Source organism: Penaeus monodon, chromosome 10 (genome assembly GCF_015228065.2).
Source record: "Penaeus monodon isolate SGIC_2016 chromosome 10, NSTDA_Pmon_1, whole genome shotgun sequence".
In the NCBI taxonomy this organism is placed as follows: Eukaryota; Metazoa; Arthropoda; class Malacostraca; order Decapoda; family Penaeidae; genus Penaeus; species Penaeus monodon.
The window spans coordinates 12,492,397-12,508,102 of NC_051395.1; the positions used below are offsets into that span (position 1 = coordinate 12,492,397).

Below are 15,706 nucleotides of genomic sequence, written 5' to 3' on the forward strand. Positions count from 1 at the left end.
CTTGAAAATTCTTCTATGTTGCATCAAATCACTGACTGATTTTCGTCTTAATCTCATAGATCAAATGTTGATAAAGCTGAATAGCGTCAGAGCAAGATGACAAAATTTTCTCCAAAATGCTCAACGCGACGCTAATAAAGCGTAAAATCCACGAGGTGAGGCTGCGAGAGCGGGAAGCTCTTCCTCATGGCAAGACACTTGTCGCGGTCGATGTAGACAGAGTTGGTCTTGACGCCGAGGTCGTGGTCCAGGCGAGCACGCATCTGGGCGAGGCGATGAAGGGAGTTCTCCGCATCAGAGAGCTTGTGGCGAAGGGCCTCCACGCTCTCGCTCAACTCTTGCACTTCGCGCACCATCCTGCAACAGTTGGATAAATTGATCGGTAATTTGTGTCTGGGTGGCCTCTTGTATGCTGTCTATCTGTTCTCAATCTGATAGGCTCATATTCAACTTTATGATGCAACTAGAAGTGTAGAGAGATGGACCTAGGTGAGGGTGAAAAGGGAAATGAGAGGAACAGGATGAGGAGAAGAGAATGGGAAAAGAAGCGAGTGAAGAGAATATAAAGGAAACGATAGTAACTGAAGAGAAAGAAAAACATGAGGATGCAGGTGGAGAGAATCAGAACGAAGAGAAGTGGCTAAAGAGAAGGAAAGTAAAAAGGAAAAGTAGGTAGTTGAAAAGACCAGGAAGAGGAAGAGGATGCGGACAACGAGAAAGACAAAGAAGAATAGGGAGAGAAGGACATACCTGTGCTGCGGCGGGTCCCTGCACAGCTCCATCTCGGGGCGGTGCGTGCGGCCCTCCAGCCTCGTCTGCACTACCTTCAACGGAGCCGACTTGTCCAGGATGGCCTTCTTCAGCATGTCGATATGGCGCTCCAGGTCGTTCATCTCCCGCTGCACCTGCGGATGTTGAATGCCAAGGGGTTATGTTTCATCTTCACTATATCCGTTTAAGCTTTAATATTGATAATGAGTACAGTTCACTTGCATAGTCACCGAAATATCACATGTACTTTTATTCAATAAATAAACTATATAGGAATGATTTTGTGAATACTCACTACCGTATATTTTTTAATATACGCAGCATATACCAAACATATTCGATTTTCAAACAAAGCCGTTTTTTGGCTAATGCGCATACACACACTCACACACACACACACACACACACACACACACACACACACACACACACACACACACACACACACACATATATATATATATATATATATATATATATATATATATATATATATATATATATATATATGTATATATATATATATATATATATAATATATATATATATATATATATATATATATTATATATATAATATATATATATATATATATTATATGTATATATATATATAATATATATATAATATATATATATATATATATATATATATATATATATATATATATATAATATCATATATACAGATTTATTTATTTACCCATTTTTACATATATACATTTGAAGTGAATATCTCGAAGCAATCAGGATTTCAAACTCTCAACAGCCCTGTCGTCCCCTGAAAATCTGAAGGTGAATGATGCCAACTATCATTTGTTTTCCTGTCCACATGGCCCTACCCTGTCCCTGTGAGCGAGAAGCTTGTTCCTGGTGTCGTTGCTCTCCCCGAGGCGTTGTGTGAGCGTGGTGTTGGAGGTGGACCAAGCAGTCCACATATCCTGGTGTGTAGCTGCTATCAGGGCCTCCACCTCCTGGCGAAGTCGCTGCGAGCTGTTCCTCTCACTCTGACTTTGCTGGATGTTCCTGTTGCTGAACTCCGCCCATGTGTCCGGAACGCTCACGCTGCATTCAAAGGAGTTCTTATGGTTACTAAATCGGGTGAATCTGATGCCTAAACCTAGTTAACTATTGGGAACCCTTCATAAAAGAATCTGGTTAAATAAGAGTTCTTCCTTTGCACAGAATGAAATGAACCAATAATCGCGAGTTCTGTTCATGTCACTTACGTGTTGTCCACCCTCTCTATCCCTGGGTAATAAGTGATGCCCGCAGAGTGGTTGTGGAGACTATGCTGGGTATGGTCGATGGTAAGGGCATGATTCTTGTTCATGGTGTCATGCTCTAAATCCTGTCGGGCTGCCCTGTTCCGACTTAGCTGCTGACGAAATGAGACTGTCTAGATTTTGTCTAATTAAAATATTCCATGGTTCTACGGTTCCTTTTGTATTTTAGGGGAAACGATAGCGTAAATATTTACGTCTGACTATATTTTTTCCATCCTATTTTTTTACATATCATAAGAAAAAAATACTTTAAGAAGTAACAATCACAATTGCCGAAAAAGCACATTTATATACGTGAGTTACTATCAACACGTGCGGTTAAAATGCAAACCTGGAGATTAACACGATCCAGGAGGTTCTTCATCCTGGCCTGGCAGTCCTTAATGGTGTCCACTTCCCTCAGAAGCGATTCCTCCGGCTGATCTCGCACCAGGTCGATTCCTGGTCAGTATGATGAGTTATAGAAAAAGTAACAGCATTTCCAAATATCACATCAACTATAAGATATTTTAATGCCACTATTTAGATTAGGTGCGGGTAATGTCGCGCACCCTGGCGATTTTCCCTGAAGTAGAGGCATTCCTTGGTCACGTGAAGCGGGTTTTCCGTGTCCTTCAGAGCATGCTCAAGGGCCCTTCGGGAATCATTAAGGCGATTGGTCTCTGCCAGCATTCGGTCCAACTCTTGCATGAGTTCGCTCCTCCAGAAGGTGATATCGCTAACGCGCTCCCCGAGGCGCTGAGAGCTCTCGCGCTGAGCGATGTTGGTTCGGTCGTACGTGTACCTGTACATCAAAAAGATGTTAAAGCATGCTGCTGATAATGTTTAAAAAATCATGTGCGCATGAAAAGCTCAGAAGTTAACAAACATCCTAAAATTAATGTTTACAACAGAATACAATAATTATAATTTTTGCAATTGCTCTAATTTCAATTATTGTTACCCAACAAGCCGCACCGCATCATCTCGCACCCTCTCCGAAACACCGCGGGTGCTGTCTGCATCACTATAATGATTCAGATTACCTGCAGGAGATGTGTAGGTGTAAATGGTCAACGTAGGCATTAAAACATCATGACATACAGAATTGGAAAAGGAGGTAGAAATTCTATATGATCTGAAGAAGAAAGTATTGTGAAAAAAATTATATTAACGAACGATAGCTATGGAACAATATATTATCGATCTGAAATGTAAGGTGCATCACTGAACATAAATAAACTGGGGTGACTACTTGTTTTGTTATGAAATGGTGCGTAAATCAGAAATAGGCAGAACAGACATGAATGGACGAAGAGCACAAGTTAAGAAAGTTATTAAAATACACTATGCTCCAGGGTGTCTTTAGGGTGATAGGGAAAAAAAAAAAAAAAAAAAAAAAAAAAAAAAAAAAAAAAAAAAAAAAAAAAAATATATATATATATATATATATATATATATATATATATATATATATATATATATATATATATATATATATATATATATATATATATAATTAAAGGAAATATGAGTCTGGAAAAATGACTGGTAGCATATTGTTATATAGTGAAACAAACAAATTAGGGAAAATCAAAATCATGAATACGCTGTAAAATGTGAATGCTTACATTCCCAGAGTTAGCTTACCTGAAAATAATTAACTCCTGTTTTTTTTTTTTTTTTTTTTTTTGGGGGGGGCAAATATAACCAAAACGTTACAAGAAGATGTTTGGCTACTTAGTTTATGAATCTTGGCAAATACTAAATCCACTGGATTCGTTCGTGGTCTCAAACCGTGAGCTGCCCCCTTAGCTGTTGTCGACATAACATCACCGAATCTTTTTATCTTCCATGTCCTGTTTGGCTGATGTAAGACAGGCAAATGAAAGAAAACATTAAATCGCTATAAATGATTAAAGATGGTACTCTGTGACCAGTCTGCGGGCGTGTAACGGGTTTTCATGGTCGCAGTGGCTGACGTGAAGATGTTCGGGAACCTGACGGAGTCCAACACGCGGCTCTCGGTGGGGTAGGAGCGGCTCAGCGTCGGTGGCACCAGGGACAAACTGGGGAAATTGGCAGTAATTCCAAGTTATAAATTGCGTAGGATAAAATGGAGTTGTATTGGCCCTTCTACAGATTCTACTTCACAATCATTGTTCTTTAGCACACACAACCGACAGCTGGTACCAATTTCCATGATAATATATATATATATATATATATATATATATATATATATATATATATATATATATATATATATATATACATATACACATTATGGAGTAAAATAAGCACCAGCGTATATCCAGAGAGGTTATTAATCCCGATGACATTAATCAAGCACACAAGGGAAAACTCACCTCTGTTCAAAGGGCCTAGTGTCGACCGTCTTCATGGCAACGGTCTTGTTGAGAGCCGCAGGAGGTTGATGGTACAAGGCAGGAATTCCCGCCATGCTGATTCCGCCGCTCATCGTTGCTTTCCTAACGAACTCTTGTATTCTATTTCTGTTTCACTTCACTGTGGTTATTAGAGAGTGTCTGTCTGTCACTTGTATCTACTTTAATACAGTTGTTCAATTGCCACTTGCTTTGTTTTGAAGATTTTACCAACGGCTCTTCGTTTTAAAACTTTAGATACCCAGCATTGATATCTGCCTAACCACTTGTGGTTAAGTTATCTTTCCTTCTTTCTCTACACAGGTGGCTGCAATCAAAAAGGAAATTGTATTATGTGATGTTTTTATTTGTTTTGAATAATACTAAAAAAATAATTAGAGCATACATTAATGAAGAATACTATGTATGTATGTATGTATGTATATATATATATATATATATATATATATATATATATATATATATATATATATATATGTGTGTGTGTGTGTGTGTGTGTGTGTGTGTGTGTGTGCGCGTGTATGTGTGTATGTGTTTATGTGTGTGTATATGCGTGGTATGTGTGTGTATGTGAGTGTATGTGTGTGTGTGTGTGTGTGTGTGTGTGTGTGTGTGTGTGTGTGTGTGTGTGTGTGTGTGTGTATAGTGTGCATTATATATATATATATATATATATATATATATATATATATATATATATATATATATACATATATTCACACACACACGCGCGCGCGCAAACACAAAAAAAAACACACAAACACAAGCACACTCACCCACAAACACCACAAACACAAACACACACACACACACACACACACACACACACACACACACACACACACACACACACACACACACACACACACACACACACACACATATATATATATATATATATATATATATATATATATATATATATATATATATATATATACATATATACGTATATATATACATGTATACACACACACACACACACACACACACACACACACACACACACACATATATATATATATATATATATATATATATATATATATATATATATATATATATATATATATATAAACATGTAGAAATATAATTCTCGAAGCTTACGGCAGAGCAGTCACATTGCGCATTGAGAATTTCACTTGTTTTCGACCAGCTGTTAGCAGTAAACAAACATGAGTTCTGTGCCTCAGGACGCTCCAGAACGTAAGACTAGTATCTAAATGTGATTATTGATACTTGATTAGTTTCAACATTTCTATGTGACTTTAATTTATTAAGCACACCTCAAAAGAAAATTAGCAAAATTGTCATTATGTAATATTTAGGGTTAAGCGAAAGATTCACTGCCGCACATCATCCAGTTTTGTCACGATGAATATGCATAAATTAAACTTTGAAATCCACAAGGATTTCAGGGAGAGTCATTTTCTATGATTAAAGGTATTATGATCATTGCAATGATGTATCAGCTAATGTTGCAATGTAATCAAAATGGTAATATTTTTAGAGTGAGCTCTGGTATTTGAATTGACAAAACTTATTAGGTAGGGAAAATAAGATAAATACCACATGAAATGTATAATTTACATGAAGAGTTGGTTGATTATTCATATGTTCATGACATAACCTCATATTAGGCTACAGTAGTGGGCATCTATTTTTAAGGAACTTTTGTTGTTCATTTCCTGATACATGTTCAGAAGGCAAAGCTTTTGGTTAATCTTTGGTATGGATGCACTAAGCTAGGGCAAACTGAAAATGATATTTCTGTAGAGGACAAAAGGTAGTCATCAGTACAAGAAATGGTCTTCAGTCATTCACAGCATAAGTCCACGAGTTTCAGCTCTATCTTTCAATGTATACTGAGGTGATGACATGATGTTTAGTAGGGGGTTGTAGGGGCAGAGGCCTCATCAACTCTTTCCTCAGTCAGTGCCCAAATGGCACACCCAGTCATGGCAACCTAGGTTGTTGAAGGAATTTTGTGATACTTAGTCTCTGGTGAGTGCATCCATTCTGTAAAAAAATGCCAGCTTTTTCTCTTTTAGTGATATTGGCTGGGATTTATCCAAATCCACATCATTTCTGCAGTGATTAATAATTGATGGCCTGTATTAAAAAGTACAGCACCATGAAGGTGTGGCCTCAACTGATAACTATGATATCTGTGCTGCAGCAGTAGCTAATTTAAACCTCCATCATAATATTTTTGTAAGGCAGTGTTTACCTTAGTTCCTTATTTAACAGTTAATCACCAAGGTTTGCAAGCTCTGTTGCTTAAAACTCATCAGATTTGGTATCAATGGACCTTATCCAAATAACAGGAAAAATTTGCAGAAATGATAGATAAAGACAATACCTGAAAAATCCCATTAGCAGAGAGGGATGTTTACCTTGCAGAATTATGACACTCAGACCTGTCTGAGCTCTATTTTGCCCATGAGATGTGGTGGAAATTATGAGTTCTAGCCAGAGGTTTAGAGGTATCAGCCCATCAATAAGGAAGTTTAGAGCCCCTAACAATAACAAATAACAATAACACATAATCAAACCTGGTATGATTAGTTTTGAAGATAATACAGTGGCAACATTATTATAAATCACAATTCAAGTTCCGGTCATACTAACAAAATGTATACCCTTTTCTGTAACTGTTTGATCTGTACATGATCTAAAACATTGTAGTGTCTAATGGTCTGGAAATTGACCTAAGGAATGGATTTGAATGTGAGTATGTTTCCCATACTAGATTTCTTAGACAGACAAAAAAGTCTAACCATGATGAGATTAGTACTCTTTTTGGTGTAAAGAAAACGAAGATACTGTGTGTTCTTCACATTTTCCTCTTTAAATGTTTAATGCTGATCAACATAGTACAAACTTTTGATAAATTTATATTTTCTTGGAAGAAAGACCTTCATTTTAGTCTGTGGTACTTGTTTAGATTTTTTCATGTTGGAGGTGTAAAACAAGTGGTTGGAAGTTAGGGGACGGGAAGAATCTATTAGTGTGAGATGCACTTTAGGTTGCTCAGTATTTGACTAGCACAGCTCAGGAAATAGAAATATGAGTAATTCTGGAGCAGTTGAAGAAAGTCACATGTCTTCCTAAAATGACATTTAACCCAGTGTCGATGGACATGGCATTTACATACATGCCATGCCCACTGTAAGTTTACTTTATTGTTTTTTACACATAGATGGCTACACTAAGTTACCAATGAGCTAATTACGAGTACTGCCTGTCTCGCCTGTTTACTCTTCCTTGATTTACAAAAATATTTCATGTTATCTTATTTTGCTGTTACTAATGTTTATACCATTATAGTAATTATAGTGTCTATAATAAAAATACCACCATCGATATTCATAGCATTAGTAAAAATGCATTTTTCATGCCAATTCAAGGAAAGGTGAAATCAGGTAAGGTTACAAGGTCTACTGATTTACTCCTTTGTGGCTAAGCACTAGCAGAGCCATCAATGTGTAGAGACATTTCACAAAAAAAAAAAAGAAAATTGAGCACAGCATTTTGCAGCATTTTTCCCCAGTGACATTAGGTTAAAATTAGCCTTAAAAGAATTTACTACTACTAAGCATTGTGCATGCCAGATCTCCAAAGAGGGTTAGCTTCACCATTCAGTATTAAGAACCCATAATCCCTTTTGACCTCTTATATCTTGTGTTTAGATTGACGTTTTTCTATTTTACATAGTTCAGGTATTATTATTATTATTATTATTATTTTATTATTATTATTATTATTATTATTATTATTATTAATTTTCTTCCATTATTTAACTATTTTAGACTGTCCAGGGACTAACAGTGAAGATGCAGGCAAAGCATCTGCTTGTGCTGGGTGCCCAAACCAGCAAGTGTGTGCATCTGGAGCAACCAAAGCTCCAGACCCAGGTAAAGAGCAATACATTTTTCACATGCACTTCAGGAATATCCTGTACGTTTTTAAAAACATTTAATGTGTATTATATGAAAATTGATGCATATTCACATAAATCAATGATCGCCAACGTCCTGGTGGGACAGGGCACTTGGGGGGGGGGGGAATATATATATATATATATATATATATATATATATATATATATATATATATATACATATATATATATATAATAAATAAAAAAGTAATAATAAAAATAAAATATGATAAGGTATTTAAATTTAGGTTCAGATTCTGATATTCAGAATGATGCAGTATGCATGATTATAGTACAAATATACATATATAAAACACCCTTGTTAAATTTGCAGATCTTGGTGCTGTGAAAGAACGACTAGATACAATTAAGTATAAAATCTTGGTGTTGTCTGGCAAGGGAGGTGTTGGAAAGTCTACAGTTTCAGCAATGCTTGCTCGTGCACTAGCTCTTGATGAGACCAAAGAAGTAAGTTATACATAATGTAAATTTCATTCGCTACTGTAATACTTCCATACTAGAGTGGTGGCATGCATTTATACATACATATATACATATACATATATAAGGGTGTGTTCATGTATTATGTATGTACAGTTATCTGTGTACGAAAGCAAAATACTCACATTTATGAATACAAAATTTCCATCAGGCTTTTTTTTTTTAAATATCACCTGCACCTTACCTTTATGAGTTCGTAGATTAATAGAAACCCTGTGAAGTAGAATTTTCCAGAGAAATATAACAACCAATTATCAGCAAACTGGGGAAAATATATTAAAATCGCTATCTAGATAACACTGTCATAATAAGATTTAGTACTTGTATTTACAATTTTTTAAAATCTTAGTTGATATAGTAATGATCCATGCCAATTGTATTAAACGACAGTGTGAACCCTTATCTCATCTAAGGATCTGCGGTAATATGAGCCATACAAGACATGCCATAAACACGTGTTTGGCAGAGTCAAACTATAGAACTTTCGGAATCATTTTAGAAACAAGATGTTTACTGAAATGAACTTGAAAAATATATGGAGGTGGCTCGAAATATATTTAGATTGATTCTTTTTTTCAAAATCTACGGTGGCAGCACCCGCAAACCACCGTAACTACAATGTACGTCTACTGAACTACAAAATTGCTCAGGGTGGGATTGGCACGGCTGCATGCATAAAGGGCGAAGCACAAGGGCGAAACCCAGTATACATTCAGTTGAAAAATAATTCAACCACCTTCGGCGTTCAAGGTTATCAAAGACCAGGGATTTCTGTGTGGACCGTTCTTGTTTTGCGGTGTACAGTAAATATCAAGCATTAGGTGTACTGAGCAAAAAGTTCTGTTACATGGCAGACCTGGAGATCAGGTCACACAGGTTTGTCCGTTCGCGTAGGGTCATTTGAGCAATTACGTGACCCCCAAGACACACGTGAGGGTGAGGGGAGTGCGTGCGTGTCTCGACCGTCTTGGAGGAGGACACCGGCCATGCACTCTGCTATTGATCCTTCATCCTACCTTGGTCTCCTTCCTCCCCCGCACCCACCCTTCTCGTAACCGCCCGCGCGCCCGTTATAACCTTAAATTAGCGCAATTCTGCCTAATATGGGAAACTACAAGCACAACATATATCATGATGTGCCAGGGACTTACTCGACTGTGTTGGAATCTCTATAGAAGTCCCAGGCCCAAAATTTTTTGTCGACCTGTGCAATTAATGCGGAAATATTCGACATACACATTTCTTGTGTTTTCGATCGGCGTCTCTCACGTGTGAAAATATGATATTGAATTTGCTTCCATTATCCGGAGAGTATCGCAAGAAAATGAGGATTGGTCATCGCATGCGTTAATCGATTTCATGCGTTCTAAGGTTAATTCACGTGGATGTGTATGCCCATGTATCAAGTAGTACGTGGTGAGAACTGATAGCGAAGGGGTTTATTGTTTGCGTTTCGTCTAAGCAATTTTATTGACATTGTTTGCATGAAGTAATTTTCATGGTTTATTATAGTTATTTTATTATTATTATTATCATCATCATCAATAATCAATCAACATTATTATGATATTGTTATTATTTTTTATTATTGTTATCGTTATTATCTTTGTTATCATTGTTATGATCATCATCATTAATAATGCTATTACTATTACTATTAGCATTATTAAATTTAGTGTTGTGGTTGGAATTTATAATTTTAACGAAAAGAACAGTGAATAGCTATTATTATGTTAGGGAATGAAGAAAAAAAATTAGTTTAACGGAAGTTGACTTTTCTTCCGTGTATTATGTATGTATACCGGCAATCTCACCCGAGTTTCCATATATTTAAGGTTTTCATCATTATTGGATTCTTGTACCCCCATTTCCCATATCATGGCGATTTCAGTTAAAAGCAATGTGTACTCCTAGCGTCGCCCTTTTTTCCCGAAAGCCTTGGATTGCATTCTCCCAGACAGCCGGGGGAAAGTTCCGGCCAGTTCTACTGCTAAGATTCTGTGCCCTCATTCTCGCCTTGTCCAGCCGGGTCATACTTACCATCACATCGCTACTCCAAGGTCACACATTTTCATGGTAAATATCCACAAGCCCTGAACACAACATTCGGAGTACACTCACCCTCACGAAGCAACAGAACTCCAGATACACACGACACCTCTCTTGTACCTGCTACATCCTTATGCCCACTGTACCATCGCCGCAGCGTGACTCTCAGCACGCATGGCACAATAGGAACTTGTGCATGACCTCTTGTTTACGAGGTAACCTTCCGTGCGTGACTATCACGCGAAGACGTTCCTCAGTAGATCTTCGATCCGCCTAAGGCGATGGTAGAGCGCTCGCCAGAATGTTCCGTGTTTGTGCGTGTCTGTGTTCTCTGCGTGTCTCCCAATGCGGTACATTTGTTTTGGATGATGCGCACATATTTTATAATTAAAGTACATTACATTAGGTAGGAAACCTAACAGATATATAGTTATGAGGAAAATCTTATTCCGATAGCAAGGAAAAATGACGATCAGTGGTATACGTGGGGTACCCAGTGAGTGATGTAAGACGGGGTGGGGCCCGTGTGGCCGCTCTGCCGTCTGCAAGTCTACTGCCTGCCTAGCCAGTTCACCTGTCTGCCTCCCCTTCCTTCTGCTGCTCGTCTTGCCCTGCGCTTCCCGTTTCCTGTATGCTCTGTCATGCTACCTGCTCTCCATCCATCCACTCTGAACTCGAGGCAGTAGTTGTATGGGCTACTTCGCCGCTAAACTCCCTCCTCGTGGCCTTCATTTTGTATTGACAAAGACACTTTGACACGTTCTGAGAGGGAGGAGAAGGAGGAGATATTTTTAGAGAAATAATTACTCAGTAAAAGTAAGTACATAGTAAATATTACAGAAGGATTATCACGTGGGTACAAATTAACAAGTTTGTTCGCGCGCGTGCACGCGTTTGTGTGTGTGTGTGTGTTTGTTTGATTGAGAGAGAGAGAGAGAGAGAGAGAGAGAGAGAGAGAGAGAGAGAGAGAGAGAGAGAGAGAGAGAGAGAGAGAGAGAGAGAGAGCAAAGGAACCTTAGAGGACATGCTGTAAAGAGCATGGGAAAGCTAGAGGTAGAGAGCGAAAGAAAAAATAAATCAATCAGAGTTCTTCATATATCATACATACACCCCGCCCAAACGCACAGAAGGCGATTTAGAGATGATGGAGAGGGAAATGGGAAGATGGAGAACGAGAGATGTGCCTGCATAAATACAGAGCACGCACACGCACACGCACACGCACACACACAAACAGAATCTCTTGCTTATCCGTTGGCTTTGATCGTGCTGCAGGTATATAATACGGGGAAACAACCAAGAAATCGCGTGTTCGGGTCAGTATATTAAATTGTAGTCGCTTGATGTGAGAGGCGTCAGTGCGATTCGGACGCGTTGGTAGGACCCTATGTGTGTATGGTTCAGAATAAAAGATGTGCAGGTAATTGAAAAGCCAAGAATGACGTGGAGAGGGGAGACGAGAAGAAGAAGAGAGAAAAATAAGAAGAAAAGAGAAGGATAGAGAAAGTAGGAGGGACGGGAAGTGGAAGCGGAAGAGAAAGAAATGGTGGGATGGGGGAAAGGGGGAAGGGAATAGGAAATACGGAAAGAAGGCACGGGGGAACGAAAGAGGCAAAATAGTGGAGAGAAGGAAATAGATTTGCTTCTCAATTAATTTGAACGTAAAGATGGTTTGTATAACGACCCTTGATCGGTGCGTGACGAGGGATAACAGACCGCGAGGCACTCAGTAACGCGGTGTCAGGGAAGGTCTTGGGGTTGTGTGTGATGGTTTTACTATACGCATGATACCGGGAAAGCGCCTTTGTACTAGCTTGGAGTAGAGCATTATGGTCTCTTTTTTCACTTAGTGAGTGTATATGTTTAACCCTCTTTCCCACAACATTTTTTTTTAGTTGAGTTTAGTTTAACGGCCTCACAGTGGGGGAACTTAATTACAGCTTCATTATATAGCTAGTGTTATATTACTGTTTAGCAAATAAGGTATACATTACACAATTTTCAAGACGGTGAGCCGGATCCTTATATTTCAAGTCAGTTTGTCTGAAAGTGTTCATGGAATAGCACCAAGAGAATTACTTCTCCAGCTTTCTGTTAACTGCACTGTAGACTTTACCTTCATTTTAGAACAGATTTATTCGAGTCTCATCGCCTGTAAAACCTCTGACCAGTCCTTGTTCTAAATATCACTACATCACACTGTCTATTCCGAGATACCTAGTAAGAATTGAGAAGCCTATGAGTCTGCAAACTTAATTTTATATACTACTCCGGTAAGAACATTATAATCTCTGACTAATCTTTATACATGCACAAGTATCCAAACAAAGTGGACACATTAAGTGAACACTGTGTATATCATTCTTCCCCTCGCTGAAGAATTCATACCCCGAACACACACACAAAACCAACCTCCTTCCCTGGAAACAAGAGGTACCCAGTGGCCATGAGTGTTTCTGCCAACTCGGTCTGTGTAACAGAGGACCAGTCTTGAACTCTCCTGCTGCCGTGGTGTTGTAATCAGTGCATCTGGTAATTAAAAACTTGGCGCCGGGCGTCCGTAGACTTGGGCGTGGTAAATAATTGCGATAATGGTGTAACCGTAATGGGGAAGAAAGAGAATGGCTGGGAAGAATAATTGCTAGTAATGGAAGATCAATGAGCAAAATAAACCGGAAGGGAGGGAAGGGAAACGTACGAAGGAAGCTAAAAAACGCGAAACGTTTTATTAGAGGAGGTCGGTAAGAAAGAAGCAAATGGAAGAATAGGTTTATAGTGAAAAGAAAAATAACAAGAGTTACGAGAATACGTAGATGTATGCTATGTGATGGTCACAGAAGCGATCCTTTTTTGAGCATTTCTTGCTTTACCATTTTGTTGGTGGTTAGCAATTTTGAGCCATTTTGTTGCTGATAGTTTCAGTGCCGTGTCAGCGCGCGCGCGCGTGCGTGTGTGCGTGTGTGTGTGTGTGTGTGTGTGTGTGTGTGTGTGTGTGTGTGTGTGTGTGTGTGTGTGTGTGTGTGTGTGTGTGTGTGTGTGTTGGTGCGTGCGTGCATGTGGGTGCATTTGTTTGTTTACTTTAACAATATGAGTATGTAATAAGTAAGTGCATGGCAGAATGAGTCAGTGAAGAATATTGCATGTAAAAGAGAGAGTTTCGGTAACAAAGTGTAAAAAACGACGGCTATTTTACCACGAGCGCTACGCGTGGTAAGAAAACACAGCCGCGTTTTTTGTCCAGCCGGCAAGGAGTCGACGAGGGGAACGGCCTTTTCAAAGAACGAGGGCGATGTGACGGAATGTTCCCGGCGTATGGGAGCGACGAGGGTGAAGAGGGGTCGAGCGCTCCCCTTTGCACCCCGTCGCCGCTGCCTCACGGAACGCCGGATTTCTGACAAAAAATAGGCTTATGTTTCACGTGATGGTCGTTTTATCGTGGGTGAGCGCTTCGCCAGGTGATTCGGTGATCGCAGTTGGCTGATGCGAAAGGCGAGGGTCAAGAAACGAGAATGGAGGGACTGATATTAGTGTTATTGGGAAGAAGGAAAAGAATAGGAAGAAAAAAAAACGTGAATAAAAAGTAAAAACCTACTAATATAAACTAAAAATTAATAATAAGAAACAAAAACCTACTTACATAAACTAAAAAACAACTAATGAAAAGGAAAACCTCATTAGAAAAACTAAAAAAAAAAACTATTATAAGCCAGAAATCTACCAAGCGCATTCTCGACACGACCAGTCTTCCAAAACAAGGTCGAAGGGCGTGCGTCTGGAAGGGATCAATCGTTGTGCGTTGGGCCGACGGCAACAAAGGTGGTCCGAGACGTCAGGCAGCGAGGCGATTATTCAGCCGGGCCGGGTCACGTGGCGGGGTCGAGCGGGAATTAAGGAGAAGTTGATGGTGTTGGAGATGGCGGGCTGTAGGTACTGTTGGTGATGGTGTGTTTCGATGTTGGGTTCTTTGACGATGGTGAAGATGGTGCGGGTGATAGGTATGAATGATGATGATGATAATGATGATGGACCTGGTGTTGGCGCCGATGGCGATGGTGAAAGATGCGAATAGTAGGTGTTGATGGTGATGATAGTGGTTGGCTCGATGTAATTTTTTTTGGCGATGGTGAAAATGGTGAAGGTTGTATACCTTGATGATGGGGATGATGACGTGGTCGATGATGGTTTCCCTGGCGATGGCAAAAATAGGGCAAATGGTGGTGATTGTGGTGTGCTCGATGCCAGGTTCCACGGCGAGGGTGAGACAGGTGCGGGCCGGGGGTGTTGATAGACGATTTAGAAGCGACAGCAGAGGCCACTCTCGTGTAGTGGCGGGTCACTATTTGCGGATAATTTTTGATTTTTGAGAGTTATATTTCATCCATTTTGTTTCTTATATGTTTATTCTTTTAGGATTATCTTCATGTGGAACTAATTACATTGTTATGCAAGTAAGACTTATTTTCAAAATGTGTTGAGCATCATGAAAACCGAGTCGATAGCATAGACGATCCCTTCATCACACACATACACATGCATGCGTACATACATAAATTCATGCGTACATAAATACTTACATACTTCTGTAAATATATATAAATCTATATCTGCATACATGCTTAAATTCATACATATGCACATGCTTGTATACGTAAATATAATACATACATACATTTATGGCATACATACATACTCACACTACACATGTACAAATATACATACATATATTCACACATACACATGTACATACATACATACATGTGTACATATCTA

The 15,706-nt window shown here is 38.9% G+C and overlaps 2 protein-coding genes across 2 annotated transcripts in view; one reads left to right on the plus strand and one right to left on the minus strand.

Annotated features, from left to right (window-relative positions):
- Positions 1-4,716, minus strand: part of LOC119577529 (tektin-3-like) — a 4,765-nt gene extending 49 nt beyond the window's left edge. The window contains exons 1-9 of the mRNA XM_037925124.1: positions 4,405-4,716; positions 3,965-4,104; positions 3,000-3,081; positions 2,608-2,840; positions 2,388-2,497; positions 2,000-2,148; positions 1,613-1,835; positions 751-905; positions 1-357 (exon numbers count right to left, since the gene is read on the minus strand). The exon at positions 1-357 is cut by the window's left edge and continues 49 nt beyond it. Of these exons, the coding sequence (XP_037781052.1) occupies positions 132-357; positions 751-905; positions 1,613-1,835; positions 2,000-2,148; positions 2,388-2,497; positions 2,608-2,840; positions 3,000-3,081; positions 3,965-4,104; positions 4,405-4,517 (1,431 nt within the window). The 5' untranslated portion in view covers positions 4,518-4,716 and the 3' untranslated portion in view covers positions 1-131. The remainder of the gene's footprint in view (positions 358-750; positions 906-1,612; positions 1,836-1,999; positions 2,149-2,387; positions 2,498-2,607; positions 2,841-2,999; positions 3,082-3,964; positions 4,105-4,404) is intronic.
- Positions 4,717-5,580: 864 nt separating this feature from the next.
- The window catches only part of LOC119577838 (cytosolic Fe-S cluster assembly factor nubp1-like), a 17,757-nt gene continuing 7,631 nt past the window's right edge, over positions 5,581-15,706 (plus strand). Inside the window, exons 1-3 of the mRNA XM_037925435.1 lie at positions 5,581-5,649; positions 8,256-8,360; positions 8,721-8,854. Coding sequence (XP_037781363.1) covers positions 5,619-5,649; positions 8,256-8,360; positions 8,721-8,854 — 270 coding nt within the window. The 5' untranslated portion in view covers positions 5,581-5,618. The remainder of the gene's footprint in view (positions 5,650-8,255; positions 8,361-8,720; positions 8,855-15,706) is intronic.